General features: G+C 44.5%; 1 protein-coding gene across 1 annotated transcript in view; it reads right to left on the bottom strand.

Moving 5' to 3' along the window:
• The window catches only part of LOC115096908 (dynein beta chain, flagellar outer arm-like), a 630,228-nt gene that overhangs the window by 528,378 nt on the left and 81,185 nt on the right, over window positions 1–20,665 (bottom strand). Inside the window, 2 exon segments of the mRNA XM_029612190.1 lie at window positions 5,331–5,471; window positions 11,361–11,508. Coding sequence (XP_029468050.1) covers window positions 5,331–5,471; window positions 11,361–11,508 — 289 coding nt within the window.

Below are 20,665 nucleotides of genomic sequence, written 5' to 3'. Positions count from 1 at the left end.
TATCCCAGCCCCGTACATGACCGGAGCACCGTAATACCCCGAAAGGCCTTCACCGGCCTGTGCTGCATAGTAATTTCTGTATGCGCCAGGGTCCCCATAGTATTTAACCACAACCATTTTAAAAAATAGTTTTCCGGGGTCGCAGGTGTAGCTTAAGGATCACTTTCCCATAGCGAAATGAGACGTGTTGGTTCTGGTCCGTCTTTATTTCAAATGTTATGGTGTCTATGTGCTGCTTGTTCACAGGAACATAATGCGGTTTATCATAAGTGAAGGTGATAAACTCGTCCTTACCCCCTTTAGTGGGAACACAACGAAGCAGCTGCACAAAATGGTCTCCCACCAGCTGGTGCTCTACAATATCCGTATACAGGTATAGGGTATTAAACCCTCCTGTGATATCCGTTGGAAATAGCGAGCGGTTCGTATTCGTTTTAGCTTCTAGCCCCAAAATGGTCGCTAAGTCACCCCCTGCAGAAATTACTGCTTTGTCCTCTGATTTTAATTTGATTCTTCGGATATTGGGGTCATAGATGATTCGTGGTGCCATGGCTTTGAGGACACTGTTCATGTCGTGGTTCATTTGATCCGTCAGGTTTTGAACGGTTGCATAATACCCTCTTCGTACAACAAAGTGATGCTCTGTGCTTCCTTCACCAGTGGTGACAACATATTTATGGTCTTCTTTAATATTATCCCATGTGTTCGGGTACTGTATTTCCACCAGACCCACTTCCCACGGGCCCTGTAGGTCCAAAGGTCTAGCTAATTGTGTGGTGAAATTAGAGCTGTTGTTTTGTGGAAATATTCTCACAGAGGCGTTACTAGGCAGCGTTACGTAAAATCCCCCTTCATTCATTTTTTCTTTTTATGAGACAAGGCCTTTTCAAATCAAATGTTTTGAATCTCTGATGCTTTTATCCAGCTGTTAAATTTTTCAGGCCATCCTCGCCATTTCACAAAGCACTGCTTGTTCTTACCTCTCCCTTTTACCTTTAGAACCTTATCAACGCGGTATATTCTGTCCTGTTGAGGGCTGACTTTCTGTAATTCTTCAGGATAAAAAGAACCTTGAATGGTTTCCTCACCATAATCTTGTATCTTGTACACTGTTTTCTGTCCCCTGCTTAGGACGTCAGTAATTATAAATATCTCATCTGTCCATGTTTGTTCATAACCTTTTTCAAATTTCCCTTTAGTTTTTGACAGTCTAACATGATCCCCCTTTTTTAAAAAGGCTTAGCAGTTTCATGTTTGTTGTTATTGCCGTAGATTACTTTCCAGAACCGCAGTGAGTTTGAGGTTGTTACATCGATGGGGCGGGCCTGTATTGTTCTGTGAAAACTGCGATTGTAACTGTTCATAAAGCCGGAAGCACATCTTCATAGCGAAAAGTGTTGCGCGCTGTAAAGTATCGCCACATTTTGGATTTTAAAGTCCTGTTAAATCTCTCCACAACTGCTGCCTTAACATCGTTGTTGGTCACAAAATGCTGAATGCCCCTGTATTTTAACAAACTCTTCACAGATCTGTTTAAAAACTCTTTACCTCTGTCTGTTTGTATTTTGTTGGGAACACGACCACCTTTAAATATATTTTCAAAGGCCTCTGCCACTTCACGACCTGTTTTTGTTTTTAGGGTCACAGCCCATGCGTATTTTGACAAAACATCTATCACCGTCAAAATGTATTTGTAGCCTCTGTTATAACCAGACAAGGCTGTCATATCAACCAAATCTGCCTGCCATTGCCAATCTATATCTGACACTATGGTTTTATTTCTTTTAAATCGTACCCTAGCAGGTTTGTGTAAAGAATAAGCATCTTGTTCTGTAAGCCAATCAATCACTTGTTTCTTGGTCACAGACGGCATACATGCTTTAGCTGCCTGCAAAAGAGGTGTTATACCGCCAAAACTGCCGGTATTTCCTGGCTCATTATAAATTTTCTTTAAGATCCGCTGGTGCATTCTTGTTTTTTATATGGCTGTAAAATACAGAAGTCTGTTTTTTTTAAAACAAAACTAAAGCCTTGTGTTTCACCATTGCAAACCTGCACCCCCCACTGCTTTCAATTATCCTCTGCTCAGATTTAGGTCTGGGGGAAGGCCGGCTTGAGGCAGAGGGGGCGGAGGGAAGGGGTGTAATTGGATTCTCCCCTGTCTCTGTGTACAGAATGAGTCACAGTTTCCTGCCTGCTCTCTGGTAATTTTTTTTATTGGGGCATGCCTATCTACAGCAAGGGCTTGGAGGGGTGGGCTTGGGCTTCTGGTGACATCACTGGGGGGTTTGGCTTGGGGGTTTGAGTGACAGCGTACCCTTTATACTACCCGGTCCCTAGTCTTTTGGAAAAAAAAAAAACCTGTCTTTTGCAAAGTTTGATCCTGCAGTTCATGCAATTCACCACCGGTAGCTTCAATCACTTGTTTTAAAAAAAAACCAAATCCTTGTCAACAGAACGAGCCACTGTTTTTCTGCCTCCTATCAGCTTGTATTTTGTTTGGTTTTTTAAAAAACAGAGTGGCTAGAAAAAAAGCATATTTCCTGCAGTTTTCCTGCCTCCTAAAAGCATACTACCGGCTCCGACATCATTAAAAAGGCATCAGGAGGTTCTAGGAGCGCATATTTCGGGACTTTTGTATTGTACTTCCGGTGAAATCATCAAAAACAGCCAGAGTCCATTAATACTGACATCATTAAAAAAGCGACAGGACCCTTTCTGATGACGTTTTAGGGGGTGTGTTTTTGGGGGGCGGTGTGGGGTGGACTTCCGGTGATGTCATACCCGCTACGTCACAGGGGGGTGTGGCTTGGGGTTGGGGTGTGGGCGGGGTCATCCGTGACATCATGGGGGGGCGGTTTGGGGGTGGGAGGGGCTCCCCATTCACTTCTATTGGGAGGGGAGGAGCATCGATGGGGTCTGGGCGGGGTCTGGGGCGGGGGCCAGGGGCGGAAGGGGTGGGGCCGGGGCAGAAGGGGTGGGGCCTGGGCGGAAGGGGGGGGGCCTGGGGCGTGGTCGAGGGCGGGATGAGGCGGGAGGGGCGTGGCTACACCCCCATTCACTTCTATGGGGAGTGGGCGGGGCTTAGACCGGAAGTGAATGCTGATTGGCTGCGGAAGGGGTGGGGCCTGTGGCGGAAGGGGTGTGGTTGGGGGTGTGGTCGAGGGCGGGAGGGGGCGGGAGGGGGCGTGGCTACGCCCCCATTCACTTCTATGGGGAGTGGGCGGGGCGTGGGCGGGGCTTAGACCGGAAGTGAACGCTGATTGGCTGCTGTCATCCTTATCTCACCTGTCAATCAGTTTGATTGATCGTGTACCCATTATACTACTCCCCTGCCCTGGAGACAGCTGTTTCTCAAAAAAAGTAATATTTTGAAAAAATAAACTCCAGTCACAGACCCCCACCCCTACTTCCACCCTTCCCGTTTGTTAACCGCTCATTACTACTCAAAACTATGCAAATCAAATAGCACAGTTTACCTAAAAAAATCATGTCATATGGCAGAGGTGGCCAACGCTGGTCTTGATATCCACAATGAATATACCTGAGAGATTTGCATACAATGGAGACCATGCACAGTCATTGTGGATATCCTGAAAACCTGGCCCGTTTGTGGCTCTTGAGGACCAGAGTTGGCTACACCTGACATATGGGGTACCAGCTGGCTGCCCTTTGCTCTATCATATAGCATTGGTAGCCTCTGTCACATGATAAGAGCAAAGGGTGACCGCCATTTTTCAAAATGTTGCTGGCTTGCCCTTTACCCTTATCTTGTAACAGGGGGCCATCCAGTGGTGCCGGTAGTCCTGTTTCATGATTGAAACAAAGGGTGGCTGATGCCATTTTGAAAAATGGTGGTTGCCGTGTCTAGGAGTGGAGGGGCTGCTCCCAGGCCCCCACTGATCTACCAGGGAGAATTTGGTGAGCCTAGGGGAGGTTGGGAGGGTGTGCCAGGGTGCGGCTGTGGACGTTCAGCTCCCATGGGAGAGTAGTAATAAGCATGCTAATCAGCTCATTTTAAAAATCTCTCATGCATATTCATTATGGATATCAAGAAAACTTGACCTGTTTGTGGCTCTCGAGGGCCAGAGTTGGCCACCTCTACCATATGACATGATTTTTTTTTTAGGTAAACTATGCTATTTGATTTGTATAGTTTTGAGTAGTATGCTAATCAGCTCATTTTAATATGCACGTATCAGCAGAATAATGCAAGGTATTTCAAATACCTCGTGTTTTCCCTGCGTTTGGCTGTTTACTGCACAGAAAATTGTCTAACGCAGCTAAGTGAACGAGCCCCTTAGATTGTAAACTCTTTGGAGATAAGGACGTACCTACAGTACCTGAATGTAACTCCCTTTGAGCTATAAATAAAAGGTGTAAGCTTAGCCCAAACTGTAAAGCATCACATTCCCTCCAATAATTGGGAATTATGTCTCGAACAGACATAAATATACTAGGGTCTCAGGGCTGCAGTGGATGAATTAAAAAAAAGTATGTATCTGGGTGACTTGGTCATTTGAAGCAGTGTCCATGAACCAAGAAGTGGAATTAATGATGCAACTGCTGCATGCTCCGAATAGCTTTTTTCTAACCCCTGATGAAATGCTTTGTGTGAACTGCACCTTATGTTAAGATTCAGAAAATCCATCCTGTACAGTTAGGGCTGTAATTATGTCCTAACAAACAGGAGAGAAACTCATGGGAGGGATACTAAATGTGGGGCTAGCACAACTCCAGGAATGCAAGTCTAAAACCCCAACCCTCATACCATGGCCCTGCGCAGGTCACTTTATCTCTCTCTCTGTTTCAGCTTATCCAGCCTCAGCTTATCCACCCCAGAAGTAGCTGCATGTATAGTGTATTCTAACTATAAATCCTGTAGAAGTTCTCTTGATACAAGGCGCGATATAAACCAAGGTTGCTAATATTTCTGTGTCAACAATCGGCTGTGCAATCAAGAAAGCGCTGGGAAAAAAAAACACCATGGAAAAATGTCATAGGCTATAGGAGGCAAAATGGAAAATGTCAAAAAGGTAATACCAAGCCATAACAAAATGTCAAAAAACAAAATAAAACATGAATTCTGCAATTCCTGTGACATGCTTTCAACTATATGTACAGGGCCCTATATACATGAATAACTTTGTTCTAAAGAGGAGATTTCATTCTGTGTTTTGCAGTTCGATGTGACTTATGTTCGGTGTGCTTACATATTTCTCCTCTGCAGACCCTTGGGTGGCACATCTGCAAGCCTAGTGCAGAAACTAAACGAGTTTCAGAATTCTTAAGCACAGACAGTGCTGGGCTGCATCTGCAGTGCTGCTTACCTGATCTAGGAGGAATTCTATGAATGTCCAGACCCACTTTACAGCATATGCACCAAGAACCTGTTTGATAGGCTTGAAGTCCACCAGAATCCATCCTAGATCCTGAACATCTGGAAGGTGCAGTATGTTATCTCTTGCAACCTGGAGCAGCATACAGTCATTTATAATCAACGGAAATTCCAACAATGGTAGAACATTTAGTCAGCTATTATCCCTCGTTAACAAATACATGGTTAATCCACCCACAGTTCTGAAAACAACCAGAATTCTATGTTTATACAAAATCAGCATATGTTTTACATGTACAGCTAGGATAGCCAACTGAGCCAGACCAACCCAGGCAGGTTGCTTATTAAAAGCTTGCAATACATTAGAACACCCAGACCACAAAGAGTCTAAATAGTTCTATGCTAAAGATATGAAGGTATGCAATAGTGCTACCTAGTGAGAGCGAGTTCTGCTTACTAATGTAACTGAGTAGTACTGTATGGTTCTGGTTTTGCCGCATTGCATCTAAAGACTTATACTTCCAATTTTTCTAGGAAAGGGCAGGACTACAAGTCCATTGAGGCAATAGGGCAAAACCTGAACTTGCTTAGCCTGTCAGTGGTGAACTCGGTCATGTAGCAACCCTACGTACAAAATCTACATAACACACAGACCTGTAAAAAATATTAACATTTCAGAGCAGAAATACAAAATACAACTCTGAGCACATTTAATAAGAAGTTTCTCGGCATACAAAATGCAATGTAAGGTTTTATTATGTTACAATTATTTTCTGCCCTTCAGATATCTTTTCTGTTGTGACACGTTCAAGAGAGGTCACAGCACTGTTATAACCCTACCTCTCTCTAACATCGGTGACAGAATTCAAAAGGGTATGGGATAAACAGAGAGGATCCCTAGGAGCAAGAGGATGGAAATGAAGCACTAGGGTAACCTGTGGTAAATGTAACCTGCATAGAGCAGCGGCTACAATCCTAAACAAGCTGGCAAGGAGGTAACCTGCACAGAGTGGCAGTTACAACCCTGAACACCTTGCTGGGCAAACTGGATGGGCCACTTTGGTCTTTATCTGCCGTCATTTACTGTGGGGGTCAATATTCAGATAGCTGGACAAACTGTGAGTTTTAAGCTTCCTGCTGCTGATCACCTTCAGTTTATCCGGCTGTTTAGCCATATAAAAGTTAGCTTGATAAGTTAGCTGTATAACTAACTCCATTATTCAGAATTAGCTGAATAACTCATCTGCTGGAGAGCTATATTCAGTAGAGCACCTAATCACACATTGAATATCCGTGACAATTTATCAAGCTAACTAGCCAGATACATTGTTCACTTGCCAAGCTGCTGAATATGGATCTCTATGTTACTATCGTTCCCTTTCACTTCACCTATAAAACCAATCTAAATATATAATATCTCGTCAAATACTTCCATCTGACATGTTTTTACACTCTCCTACTGGATGTCCATCAGGGATGCATGGGTTCTGGCAATTTTATTTCAACTCACATTAGCTGGAAAAGTGTTTTCCTAGCCACTGCTCCAATGTGCTTAGAATACAGGTGTGGAGCCAGGGAAAGATGAGACCCTCTTACAATGTGAACTCAAATGGATTTACAACCTTCAAACAAAAGTTCTGCGGGGGCTGAATAATGTGTTTTTGTGGTTTAATTGTGAATAATATTTTGATTGATTTTTTTTTTTTTTTCCAAAGAGGTTTTGACATGTGACTACCCCGCCATTTTGTAGTATTTAAGATAACGTTTTTTGTCTGTTCCCAGGTAAAAATCGGTCTTGGAGAGGCGAAGAGTCATCCTTGCTGCAGTTCTTTTGGAGATGTTTGAAGATTTCTGGATATTCTGCCCAAAGCAGGTATTTTTGTGCCGGAAAACCCCAGTGTTGAAACTATTTGAGTTACAATGTTTTCTGGGTTTTTGATCAAGTTTTGGACTACAATTTAGGTGGGACAGTGTTTGAGAATTTGTGAAGAAGCTTTGGATCACCCACTTTTGTTCTTATGTTTGGACCGCATAACACTGAAGACTGCACAGATAAGTAATATTTTTGAGACTTTTTGTATAAATGTGTCATCTGCTAAAGGTTTATGGTGCTGAGTCACTTGAGATTGGCGACGGTTGACAGTGAAAAGCTTAGCACCTTTTCATACGGCACCTTCCTTTAAATAATGCTGAGGGTGAATTATTGGCATTCTACTGTTTATATGTATTGTATTGTTAAGGTGTAGTTCCTGTTCGAACTCCAGATCAGTCCAGACAAGTGGGTTTATGCATCCCTACCAGCAGATGGAGGCAGAGAACAAACCTTTGAGGCACTGCTACTTAACTGAGAGTGCCACCTGCAGTCCCTCAGTTTTTCTCTGCTTCCAGCAGATGATAGAGGTTCTAACCTGCAGATACAAAAAAAACCCCAAACTTAGATTACTGTAGGAACTTGAAGACATGTGGATAAAGGTGAACCGGTAGATACAGTATACTTGGATTTTCAGAAGGCGTTTGACAAAGTTCCTCATGAGAGGCTTCTAGGAAAAGTAAAAAGTCATGGGATAGGTGGCGATGTCCTTTCGTGGATTGCAAACTGGCCAAAAGACAGGAAACAGAGAGTAGGATTAAATGGACAATTTTCTCAGTGGAAGGGAGTGGACAGTGGAGTGCCTCAGGGATCTGTATTGGGACCCTTACTTTTCAATATATTTATAAATGATCTGGAAAGAAATACGAGTGAGATAATCAAATTTGCAGATGACACAAAATTGTTCAGAGTAGTTAAATCACAAGCGGATTGTGATAAATTGCAGGAAGACCTCGTGAGACTGGAAAATTGGGCATCCAAATGGCAGATGAAATTTAATGTGGATAAGTGCAAGGTGATGCATGTAGGGAAAAATAATCCATGCTATAATTACACAATGTTGTGTTCCATATTAGGTGCTACAACCCAAGAAAGAGATCTAGGTGTCATAGTGGATAACACATTGAAATCATCGGTTCAATGTGCTGCGGCAGTCAAAAAAGCAAACAGAATGTTGGGTATTATTAGAAAGGGAATAGTGAATAAAACGGAAAATGTCATAATGCCTCTGTATCGCTCCATGGTGAGACCGCACCTTGAATACTGTGTACAATTCTGGTCACCGCATCTCAAAAAAAAATATAATTGAGATGGAGAAGGTACAGAGAAGGGCTACCAAAATGATAAGGGGAATGGAACAACTCCCTTATGAGGAAAGACTAAAGAGGTTAGGACTTTTCAGCTTGGAGAAGAGACGACTGAGGAGGGATATGATAGAAGTGTTTAAAATCATGAGAGGTCTAGAACGGGTAGATGTGAATCGGTTATTTACTCTTTCGGATAGTAGAAAGACTAGGGGGCACTCCATGAAGTTAGCATGGGGCACATTTAAAACTAATTGGAGAAAGTTCTTTTTTACTCAACGCACAATTAAACTCTGGAATTTGTTGCCAGAGGACATGGTTAGTGCAGTTAGTATAGCTGTGTTTAAAAAAGGATTGGATAAGTTCTTGGAGGAGAAGTCTATTACCTGCTATTAAGTTCACTTAGAGAATAGCCACTGCCATTAGCAATGGTTACATGGAATAGACTTAGTTTTTGGGTACTTGCCAGGTTCTTATGGTCTGGATTGGCCACTGTTGGAAACAGGATGCTGGGCTTGATGGACCCTTAGTCTGACCCAGTATGGCATTTTCTTATGTTCTTATGTTCTTACAGAAGACCAGATCTCCCAGAGGTATTAGGCACCTTCATGGGCCATCCATCTGGTCAAGCAGGACGAGCGGGGGGTTGGAACTTTTGTATTTGTTATGACTTGCTTTTCCCATTTTCCCTATGTGATTGATTGAGGTCATTGACCCGAATCGCCTTTTACTTCTTTCCCAACTTACTTTCGGCCTACTATAATTGCTATTGGCCTTCTATAAGCTCCTCCATTACAGTTTCAATAACTTGTTGTTGCTTGTTAACTTTCCCATGTCATAGTTTTAACTACCCCCTCTGTTTTAAAACCGTTCATTGTAAAGCCTTGTTAGCTGCACTACTAGTTCTTTGGAAACCGATGTGATGTTCCGAACGAATGTTGGAATATAAAAATGTTAAATAATAATAATAATAATAATAATATCCCTGGCTAGGCTCGACCCTTGATTCCAGAGGGAGGGAAAGCCAGGGGTCCCTGGTTCCCTTGCTCCCCCTGACGGCCTTCCTCCTGAACTGGCCTGCTGCAGCTTCCTGGAACCCCAGAAGCAGGAGCTAATCCTTTTCTGTGTGTTCTTTGGGGGCTGGGGAGCCTGGGAGATGGTCAGGGCCTTCGGTTTCTCTGTTTCTTTCCCTCCTCACGGCTGTGCCTATTTAGTATCGGGGGGGGGGGAAGGAGAGGCTCGTGCTGTCCTTTCAGCACCAGCAGCCTAGACAGCGCCGCAGCTGCAACCCTTGTTTTTCTCCTGCTCTCCCGTTTATTTTTAACTCTCAGCCTCGCTGCTGATGCCCTGCCAACTCCTGCTGCGTGCGGAAAATCCTGTCAGGCCTGCGGGGAGAGGCGCTCTTGCCTCAACACGGCCCTTCTTTGCCCAGCCTGAGTGAGTGGAGGTGTGGGAACCTCCTCACAGGCAACTAGGAGCAGGCCTTGCACTCGTGCTGCAGGTCCCGGACTTGAGGCCCCAAGCAGGGGGGGGGGGGGGGGGGGGGGAAGAGTCGGCAGCCATTTTAGCTCCCCTTGGCAGGAGCCCTATCTTGAATGGGGAAGGCAAGGACTCCCCTCCCCCGCTTTCTCCCACACTGCAGGCATTTGGGGGGGGGGGGGGGCGGTGAGGAGGTGCCTATGGGCGCGGATGGCAGTTAAGCGCCCATGGAGCTGGTGGACCACGGTGGTTTTTCCACGGATTTTGTTCTGCTTATGCATGAGGCCTATCTCTCCAGACAGGAGCTGGCAACTAAATGGCCAGCCTCCCAGCCAGCCCGAGGTGGATTTAAGAAGCCTCGGGCTATGGCGCCTCCGCAGATAGGACCTTTGGGGCTGGACTGTGCCTGGGGGGATGATGTCTCCTTGGACAATTCAGAGGGTACGGATCCGACAGCTCCTAACCCGCAGGATCCGTCGAGCCATGATCTGCCCATTCCTTTTTGATTATCTTTCGAAAGACCTCTCCTGATTCTGGATGCTCAGGGTGAAGTAAAGCAGAATTTTGTTTTCTGTAGCAGGCAGCTGTATATAGTTCTCAATTTGTTGAGATTCAAAATTTTTTATATTGGACCATAATTCAAGGGTCAGTTTGGTTGTCATTCCAACTCATTATCTAGGTTTCTTTAGGGAAGCAGTTTTTTTCCTGGTGTTTGGGTATTCTCCATCTTGGCTTGGGTACAGGTCAATTTTGAGGGACTGCAGGTGGCACTCTCGGTTAAGTAGCAGTGCCTCAAAGTTTTGTTCTCTGCCTCCATCTGCTGGTAGGGATGCACAAACCCACTTGTCTGGACTGATCTGTGGTATTCCAGGAATGAAAATTAGCAGGTAAGAACTAATTTTCCTGTGTGTTTTACACATTTTTTTTTTGTTTTAGTGAATGCCATGTAAATGAGATACATCATACAGTGAATAAGGCCACTATGGTTTTTATTATTCTAGAATATTCAGCAATTACAATGACATTAATTCAGACAAATTCATCATTCTGTGATGAAAACGGAGGTTTAAAGAATCAAGCAAGATTAATTTGGGTCAATATGTCTAAGCAAAGCAGGGTTTTGGAGGTTTTTTCCAAGTCATCTCCACAGGCCAAAGTTATATGGGAAGAAATTGGAAAAAGAATTTCTCAGCTGTGACAGCCCTCAATGTAAAACAGAATATTTATAGTTTTATCCCTTGGCAAGAGGTCTTCAGAAAATGGTCCCTTAGCATTCCTGCTACCGAACAAGGTGAGAGAGAGAGAGAAAGCACGTGAGCGCATCAAACCAATATTTCTGTTTAGAAGGCAAATCAAGTGCAGGCTGTACCTTGTATGCTGATATCTCGGCATCAAACTCCTCCAGCAGCGGCCCATCTGAGGCTTTATCAGCAGCATCCTTGGGCAAAACGAAAGACCTTTCAGCTCCAATTGGTGGCACACTCTGAGATCTCAAGCTGCCCCGTCTGCTGCAGGATCTGAAATGCAAAATGATCACAAGAGGCTATCAGAGTCACTAAAAGATTTTTAGGTGTACGTTCATCCTGTTTTTGCTGTAAGAAGAAAACAGGGACCATTCATTTTGAAGAAATTCCACACTGAGATACAATTACCACAGCCAACTTATTTAATATCTCGTGCTAAACGTGCACTTTAACAATCTGTTGCAGGTAGGGCCTCAAGGATCTCTTGGGTTGGGGAAGAGGAGAAAGAGGAAGAGAAGCAAAAGTTACAGCATACAAAACTCCCTCCTATCCTACCCCAAAATAAAATGCCCAAAATAAAAAATAGCATGATACCAACTGTTGCCATACACTCTGGGAAGGGGAGGGGGGGAGGGGGTGGGGATGTCTATGATGGGGTGGAAATGTGTTCCGCGTTCTCCTGAGGAGGGTTCAGAAACCAGCCTGACTCAGTATTGTTATGATATGTTTATTTCAAATCTCAATAAAAAACGTTTAAACATAAAATAGCATTTGATAAATAATGAAGGAGATGGAGCCAAACAGAACACAACAGGGTCATCATATCTGTTATTATAACAATACTTAAAAAAATATATTTACAATATATATATATACAGTTTTCAAAAGTTAACTAATCCCTTATTTACACTGAAGTATCAATTTGTTCTGAATATTTGGAGTCTTTTTCTTCATCACACCACCCTCAACCTTCTCTGTTTTCATTTCACTTGCCCTCTGAATAGACTTCCTGGTTCTTCTGTTCTTCTCCTCTTCATTGTTCCCTACCTTATCTTCTATTCTCTCTCTCCTAAATCACTTTTTTTCACTCTTTTCTGCCTTTCTTCCTCCCCCAACTCTTTCCCTTCTTCTCCTTCTCCCCTCCTCCCCAGCACACATTCTCACTTTTCTGTCTGCCCACTTTCTACCTACCTACCTCTAAGCCACTGACAGCACCAGCCTGAGGAAGCTGCCACTGGGCCACAGAAGTAGCAGCTGCCATGGGACCATGGAAAGGGGAGCCTCCTGCACCATCCTCTCCCGTGGTCTCCTGAACGTCTACAGCAGCAGCAGCAGCAAGAATTGTGGGCTCCAAGATGGACAGCATGCACTCTGTCCCCACAGCAGCCCAGTCTTCTCTACTCCCCACATCACATTTTCTTTCAAGAACTTAAGAGCAAGGTTACTTTCCATCTGCTTTAAAAAAGGCTAAAATTCATCCTCTTCTAAAAAAAGAAAAAAAAAAAAAAAAAGGACTCTCCTGTTCCCTATACATACCCAGATTAGTCCAGACTCCTGGGTTTTACCTTCCTTCCAGCAGATGGAGACAGAGAAAGTTTCACTTTTCAGCAGGTGGGCTGGTGTGGCCATGTCAGCTATGCTGAGCAGTGGGAAATGTGCGGCGTGTGGGGAGATACACGCATGACTCTCCCTCTCCGGCACTTGCTCCTGCTGCCTCTCTGGGGGAGAGGGCAGTTCGGGGAGTACAGATAAGAGCTCGGACAGATGGCATGCTTCAGCTGGGAGTGGGTAGGGGAATTGAGCAGCCAGACGATGCATTCCAGATTTTGATGGGAATGGCAGCCATTTTGTCGACATTTGCTGCAGCGACTGAGAAAGTCTACAGGGACTTGGCCCTGCCCCACCACTGTTGCCAACAGATCAAAGGCCCTTACAGCACTGGGGGTCCCGGGAATCTCTGTTTCAGCATGATGCAGAAGACCTCCTGGAGCAGGTCCCAGAGGAACCAGGGGATTTTTCCCCGGATTTTGTGCTGCTTATGCACAAAACATTTTTGGCTAGTAGGGTGACGGGACATCATCTCACAAGCCAGTGGACCTGAAGAAGCTATTTGTAGCTAAGAAGCCTAGATCAGTGCCATCTGGTGGGGTCACCAGAGTTCAGAAAATGCTGGGCCAGCCTTGGCATTAGGGGAATGCAGGCAATCTCTCTGACACCTCTCTCAGACAGGATGCTGTCCATGGTAGACGTCCAGCAGGCTGAGCGACTGGAAGCTGTGGTGGCCTATGGGGTGGATGCCTTATATGATCTTATCCACATGTCCTCGTGATATTTGATGTCCGCGGTCTCCACTCGACGGCTTCTTTGGTTGAGGAACTGGTCAGCGGATGTTTGGTCTAAGTCTCAGTTGGGTTCAATACCCTTTCAGAGGAAGCTGCATTTTGAAGAGGATTTAGATAAGCTTGTGAAACATCTCAAAGAGACTAAAGGACACAAGCTGCCAGAGGACAGGCGAAGGTCAGCAGAGGTTCCTCTTCGGCACAATCTCGATTTTGCTCAATTGCCATTTCTGGCAGACTCATACTTCGGAAGGTCAGAGACTGGGATGCGGAAGATAACATTCTTAGAATCAGTCCTTTAGAGGCAGGAGACCGACCAGGAATGGTTCCAATCAGGGGGTCTCCAGTTCCAAGTCTTCCCAATGAAGCGAGGCCGGCCCACTCCTCAGTTCTGCGAAGCGGAGGTCAGTTAATCCTTTTTCTCGAGGAGTGGGCCAAGATCAAGTCGGATCAGTGGGTCCTAAATGTGATAGAACAAGGTTATTCTTGCACTTACACACAGATCCCCTTGCACTTACACACAGAAAAGACGAGTGGTTCAGGAGACCACTAATAGTCTACGGATGCTAGGGGCCATAGTTCCCATGCCTGTCTGAGGAACAGGGTACGGGGAGGTATTCCATTTATTTCATGGTGCCAAAGAAAGAGGACACCTTCCGTCTAATCTTGGATTTAAAACGGGGTTACTTATTTTGTCTATGTTTGAAAACTGTTGATTGTGCTCATGTTTTAACAAAATACTTCCAATAAAGAAAAGTAAAAAAAAAAAAAAGGTGAATGTGACTCTCAAGGTTCCTCATTTTCTTTTCAAATGGAAACACTGAGGTTAGTGATCGCAGCGGTGCGCAAAGGGGAGTTTTTGGCATCTCTGGATTTGACTGAGGCATATCTTCAGATTCCGATACACCCGAATCATCAAGGTTCTTGGGAATCATTTTCAATTTTGCGCCCTGCTATTTGGATTGGCGACAGCCCCAATGACCTTCATGAAGGTGATGGTTGTTGTGGCAGTGGCTCCATGGCAGGAAGCAGTCTTGGTTCACCCGTATTTGGACGACTGGTTGATTCGAGCAAAGTCAGAGGATGTTTGTCGCCAGGTGGTGACAGCGGTACTTACGGTTGCTAGGCTGGGTTGTGAATCTTCCCAAGAGCCAACTGATTCCATCTCAGGATCTGGGATTCCTGGGAGCATGCTTCTACACCAGACTTGGGAGAGTGTTTCTTACCAAGGAACAGATAGACAAGATCCAGGGGCAGGTTTGCAGCTTGCTAAACAGTGCGGTTCCCAAGGTATGGGATTATCTGCAGGTTCTTGGGTCTATGGCTTCTATGTTGGAATTGGTCCCTTGGGTGTTTGCTCATATGCAGCCACTTCAGGTGGCCTTACTGTCCATGTGGACTCCCTTGTAGGAGCAGTTTCATCTACTGCTGCCACTTATGGAAACTGCCAGGATGAGTCTGGAGTGGTGGCTTTAAGAACATAAGAACATAAGAAAATGCCATACTGGGTCAGACCAAGGGTCCATCAAGCCCAGCATCCTGTTTCCAACAGTGGCCAATCCAGGCCATAAGAACCTGGCAAGTACCCAAAAACTAAGTCTATTCCATGTAACCATTGCTAATGTTAGTGGCTATTCTCTAAGTGAACTTAATAGCAGGTAATGGACTTCTCCTCCAAGAACTTATCCAATCCTTTTTTAAACACAGCTATACTAACTGCACGAACCACATTCTCTGGCAACAAATTCCAGAGTTTAATTGTGCGTTGAGTAAAAAAGAACTTTCTCCGATTAGTTTTAAATGTGCCCCATGCTAACTTCATGGAGTGTCCCCTAGTCCTTCTACTATCCGAAAGAGTAAATAACCGATTCACATCTACCCGTTCTAGACCTCTCATGATTTTAAACACCTCTATCATATCCCCCCTCAGTCGTCTCTTCTCCAAGCTGAAAAGTCCTAACCTCTTTAGTCTTTCCTCATAGGGGAGTTGTTCCATTCCCCTTATCATTTTGGTAGCCCTTCTCTGTACCTTCTCCATCGCAATTATATCTTTTTTGAGATGCGGCGACCAGAATTGTACACAGTATTCAAGGTGCGGTCTCACCATGGAGCGATACAGAGGCATTATGACATTTTCCGTTTTATTCATCATTCCTTTTCTAATAATTCCCAACATTCTGTTTGCTTTTTTGACTGCCGCCGCACACTGAACCGACGATTTCAATGTGTTATCCACTATGACACCTAGATCTCTTTCTTGGGTTGTAGCACCTAATATGGAACCCAACATCGTGTAATTATAGCATGGGTTATTTTTCCCTATATGCATCACCTTGCACTTATCCACATTAAATTTCATCTGCCATTTGGATGCCCAATTTTCCAGTCTCACAAGGTCTTCCTGCAATTTATCACAATCTGCTTGTGATTTAACTACTCTGCACAATTTTGTGTCATCTGCAAATTTGATTATCTCACTCGTCGTATTTCTTTCCAGATCATTTATAAATATATTGAACAGTAAGGGTCCCAATACAGATCCCTGAGGCACTCCACTGTCCACTCCCTTCCACTGAGAAAATTGCCCATTTAATCCTACTCTCTGTTTCCTGTCTTTTAGCCAGTTTGCAATCCACGAAAGGACATCGCCACCTATCCCATGACTTTTTACTTTTCCTAGAAGCCTCTCATGAGGAACTTTGTCAAACGCCTTCTGAAAATCCAAGTATACTATATCTACCGGTTCACCTTTATCCACATGTTTATTAACTCCTTCAAAAAAGTGAAGCAGATTTGTGAGGCAAGACTTGCCCTGGGTAAAGCCATGCTGACTTTGTTCCATTAAACCATGTCTTTCTATATGTTCTGTGATTTTGATGTTTAGAACACTTTCCACTATTTTTCCTGGCACTGAAGTCAGGCTAACCGGTCTGTAGTTTCCCGGATCGCCCCTGGAGCCCTTTTTAAATATTGGGGTTACATTTGCTATCCTCCAGTCTTCAGGTACAATGGATGATTTTAATGATAAGTTACAAATTTTTACTAATAGGTCTGAAATTTCATTTTTTAGTTCCTTCAGAACTCTGGGGTGTATACCATCCGGTCCAGGTGATTTACTACTCTTCAGTTTGTCAATCAGGCCTACCACATCTTCTAGGTTCACCGTGATTTGATTCAGTCCATCTGAATCATTACCCATGAAAACCTTCTCCATTACGGGTACCTCCCCAACATCCTCTTCAGTAAACACCGAAGCAAAGAAATCATTTAATCTTTCTGCGATGGCCTTATCTTCTCTAAGTGCCCCTTTAACCCCTTGATCATCTAACGGTCCAACTGACTCCCTCACAGGCTTTCTGCTTCGGATATATTTAAAAAAGTTTTTACTGTGAGTTTTTGCCTCTACAGCCAACTTCTTTTCAAATTCTCTCTTAGCCTGTCTTATCAATGTCTTACATTTAACTTGCCAATGTTTATGCTTTATCCTATTTTCTTCTGTTGGATCCTTCTTCCAATTTTTGAATGAAGATCTTTTGGCTAAAATAGCTTCTTTCACCTCCCCTTTTAACCATGCCGGTAATCGTTTTGCCTTCTTTCCACCTTTCTTAATGTGTGGAATACATCTGGACTGTGCTTCTAGAATGGTATTTTTTAACAATGACCACGCCTCTTGGACATTTTTTACTTTTGTAGCTGCTCCTTTCAGTTTTTTTCTAACAATTTTTCTCATTTTATCAAAGTTTCCCTTTTGAAAGTTTAGCACGAGAGCCTTGGATTTGCACACTGTTCCTTTTCCAGTCATTAAATCAAATTTGATCATATTATGATCACTATTGCCAAGCGGCCCCACCACCGTTACCTCTCTCACCAAGTCCTGTGCTCCACTGAGAATTAGATCTAAAATTGCTCCCTCTCTCGTCGGTTCCTGAACCAATTGCTCCATAAAGCTATCATTTATTCCATCCAGGAACGTTATCTCTCTAGCGTGACCCGATGATACATTTACCCAGTCTATATTGGGGTAATTGAAGTCTCCCATTATTACTGCACTACCAATTTGGTTAGCTTCCCTAATTTCTCTTAGCATTTCACTGTCCATCTCACCATCTTGACCAGGTGGACGGTAGTATACCCCTATCACTGTAGTCTTCCCTGATACACAAGGGATTTCTACCCATAAAGATTCAATTTTGTATTTAGTCTCATGCAGGATGTTTATCCTGTTGGACTCTATGCCATCCCGGACATAAAGCGCCACACCTCCTCCCGACTGCTCCTCTCTGTCATTGCGATATAATTTGTACCCCGGTATGGCACTGTCCCATTGGTTATCCTCTTTCCACCATGTCTCTGAGATGCCAATTAAGTCTATGTCATCATTTACTGCTATACATTCTAATTCTCCCATCTTACTTCTTAGACTTCTGGCATTAGCATACAAACATTTCAAAGTTTGTTTTTTGATTGTATTTTTATTCTGCTTTTTAATTGATAGGGATAAGTTAGAATTTTTTAGCTCAGGTGAGTTTTTAGTTACAGGCACTTGGACTACTTTTCTAATTATTGGAACCTCACTGTCAGGATGCCCTAATTCTAATGCATCATTAGTATCCTTTAAAGATACATCTCTCCGAACCATGCGCTGCTGAGCGACTGTCGGCTTTCCCCTTTGTTCTAGTTTAAAAGCTGCTCTATCTCCTTTTTAAAGGTTAGCGCCAGCAGTCTGGTTCCACCCTGGTTAAGGTGGAGCCCATCCCTTCGGAAGAGACTCCCCCTTCCCCAAAAGGTTCCCCAGTTCCTAACAAAACTGAATCCCTCTTCCTTGCACCATCGTCTCATCCACGCATTGAGACTCCGGAGCTCTGCCTGCCTCTGGTGACCTGCGCGTGGAACAGGGAGCATTTCAGAGAATGCTACCCTGGAGGTTCTGGATTTAAGCTTTCTACCTAAGAGCCTAAATTTGGCTTCCAGAACCTCCCTCCCACATTTTCCGATGTCGTTGGTGCCCACGTGTACCACGACAGCCGGCTCCTCCCCAGCACTGTCTAAAATCCTATCTAGGTGACGCGTGAGGTCCGCCACATTTTGGGTCATCGAGTGGTCTTGGAAGTTCCAAATTGGATAGTAGTCATGACTGATGCCAGCCTTACCTGTTGGGGAGCTGTGTGTCAGACTCAAGTGGTGCAAGGTCAGTGGTCTCCAGACAAGGTATCGTGGTCCATTAACCATCTACAGAGGAGGGCAGTCCATCTAGCGTTGCTGGCCTTTCTTCTTCTTGTACAGGGCAGGTCAGTGAGAGTGTTGTCTGGCTTACATCAATCGATAGGATGGTACGAAGAGTCAAGCAGTGGCACAAGAGGCCCAAGACTTAGTGCAATGGATAGAAAAGCATTTGGAGATGCTGGCAACTTTCCACATAGCCAGGTTGGACAATATGCAGGCAGATTTTCTAAGACACCGGCATATAGATCCCGGAGAGTGGGAGTTGTCAGAAGAGGCCATGCAACTGATTCAGCGCAGGTGGGGAGTCCCTTCTTCAAATGAAGAAGAGAGTATGGAGCAGAGGGAATAGACGCCTTAGTTCTCCTGTGTCCAAAAGGGATTCTTCTGTATGTGTTCCCGCCGTGGCTGCTGGTGGGCAAGTTCCTGCAAAGGATAGAGGTCCATTAGGGGCAAGTGATTATGGTGGTGCCAGAATGGCCTCAGTGGCCATGGTTCGCATATTTGATCAAACTTGTGGTAGACGGGTCATTGCGTCTTGCGCATATTCGCAATCTGCTGCTTCAAGGACCTATATTTTTGGACCAGGTGGATTGCTTCTCTCTCACGGCTTGGCTTTTGAAAGGCGGCTTTTGAAGAAGAAAGGTTATCTGGCGGATGTTATTGCCATTTTACTGCAAGCAAGAAAGAAGTCCACTTCTTTATCTTATGTTCAGGTGTGGAAAGTGTTTGAGGCTTGGTGACAGGAGCACAGCATGGATTTGACTCAAGTTTCAGTGGCCCACATTTTGGCTTTTTTTGCAGCGAGGTTTGGTGAAAGGATTAGCTTTCAACTCCTTATGGGTCCAGGTGTTGGCCTTGGGGTATCTGAAGGGTAAGCTGCAAGGCATGCCTCTGGCGGTGCATCCAGATGTGGTGCATTTTCTGCAAGGTGTGAAGCATTTGGGTCTCCCAGTGCAGAACGTGTGCCCTCCGTGGAGCCTAAACTTAGTTCTTAAGGTGATGTGTGGGGTGCTGTTTGAGCCATTGCGCAGGGCGACTTCGAAGGATCCTACTTTAAAGGTTGTTTTTCTGGTAGCAATTTGTTCGGCTAGAAGGATTTGATTTCGGACTCTGGGATTTCATTGCAAACAGTGCTTTCTTTTCTTCTGAAAGTTGTTACATCCTTTCACTTGAATCAGTCCATGGAATTACCAACCTTTTCAAATCTGGATCCGACAGTTCCTTTGGATAAGGAGTTGAAGTGTCTTGATGTGAAGCAAGCACTGTTGATTTCAGGGTTTCCGATCATCTTTTCATTCTCTTGAGTGGGGTGAAGAAGGGTCATAAGGCCTCCAAGGCCTCAATTGCAAACTAGTTGAAGGAGGCTGTAACTTCGGCATACATTTGTCAAGGCCAGTCGGTGCCTCAGGGTCTGACAGCTCACGCGACTCGGTCGTGACATCCTGGGCTGAATGTCAGTTAGTGTCGCCACAAGAGGTTTGCAGGGTGGCAACTTGGAAATCCTTGCACACTTTCTCCAAACACTACCGTCTGGACATTCAGGCACCAGAGTTTAAGAACTCTGGTGAAAGTGTGCTTCAAGCGGGACTCTGGCAGTCCCACCCGGTTTAAGGAAGCTTTGGTACATCCCAGGAGTCTGGACTGATCTGGGTACATACAGGGAAAACACTGACTCTGGCATACAGCTTGGCATTCTGACTTTTTTGGACACCCCTGAAGAAAAGGGAAAGGGAGAAAAGACTTGCAATGCAATAAAGACCCTGGACCCACTACGTGATTATGCACGAGCTTATGCATATTTATCAGCTGGAAAGTATAAGATGGGGGGAAAATAAGGAGAAAAAGAGTGGACCCAAAGCAGCCCAGCA

Source organism: Rhinatrema bivittatum, chromosome 8, assembly GCF_901001135.1.
Source record: "Rhinatrema bivittatum chromosome 8, aRhiBiv1.1, whole genome shotgun sequence".
Taxonomy (NCBI): domain Eukaryota; kingdom Metazoa; phylum Chordata; class Amphibia; order Gymnophiona; family Rhinatrematidae; genus Rhinatrema; species Rhinatrema bivittatum.
This window is presented reverse-complemented; position numbering and strand designations above follow the sequence as displayed.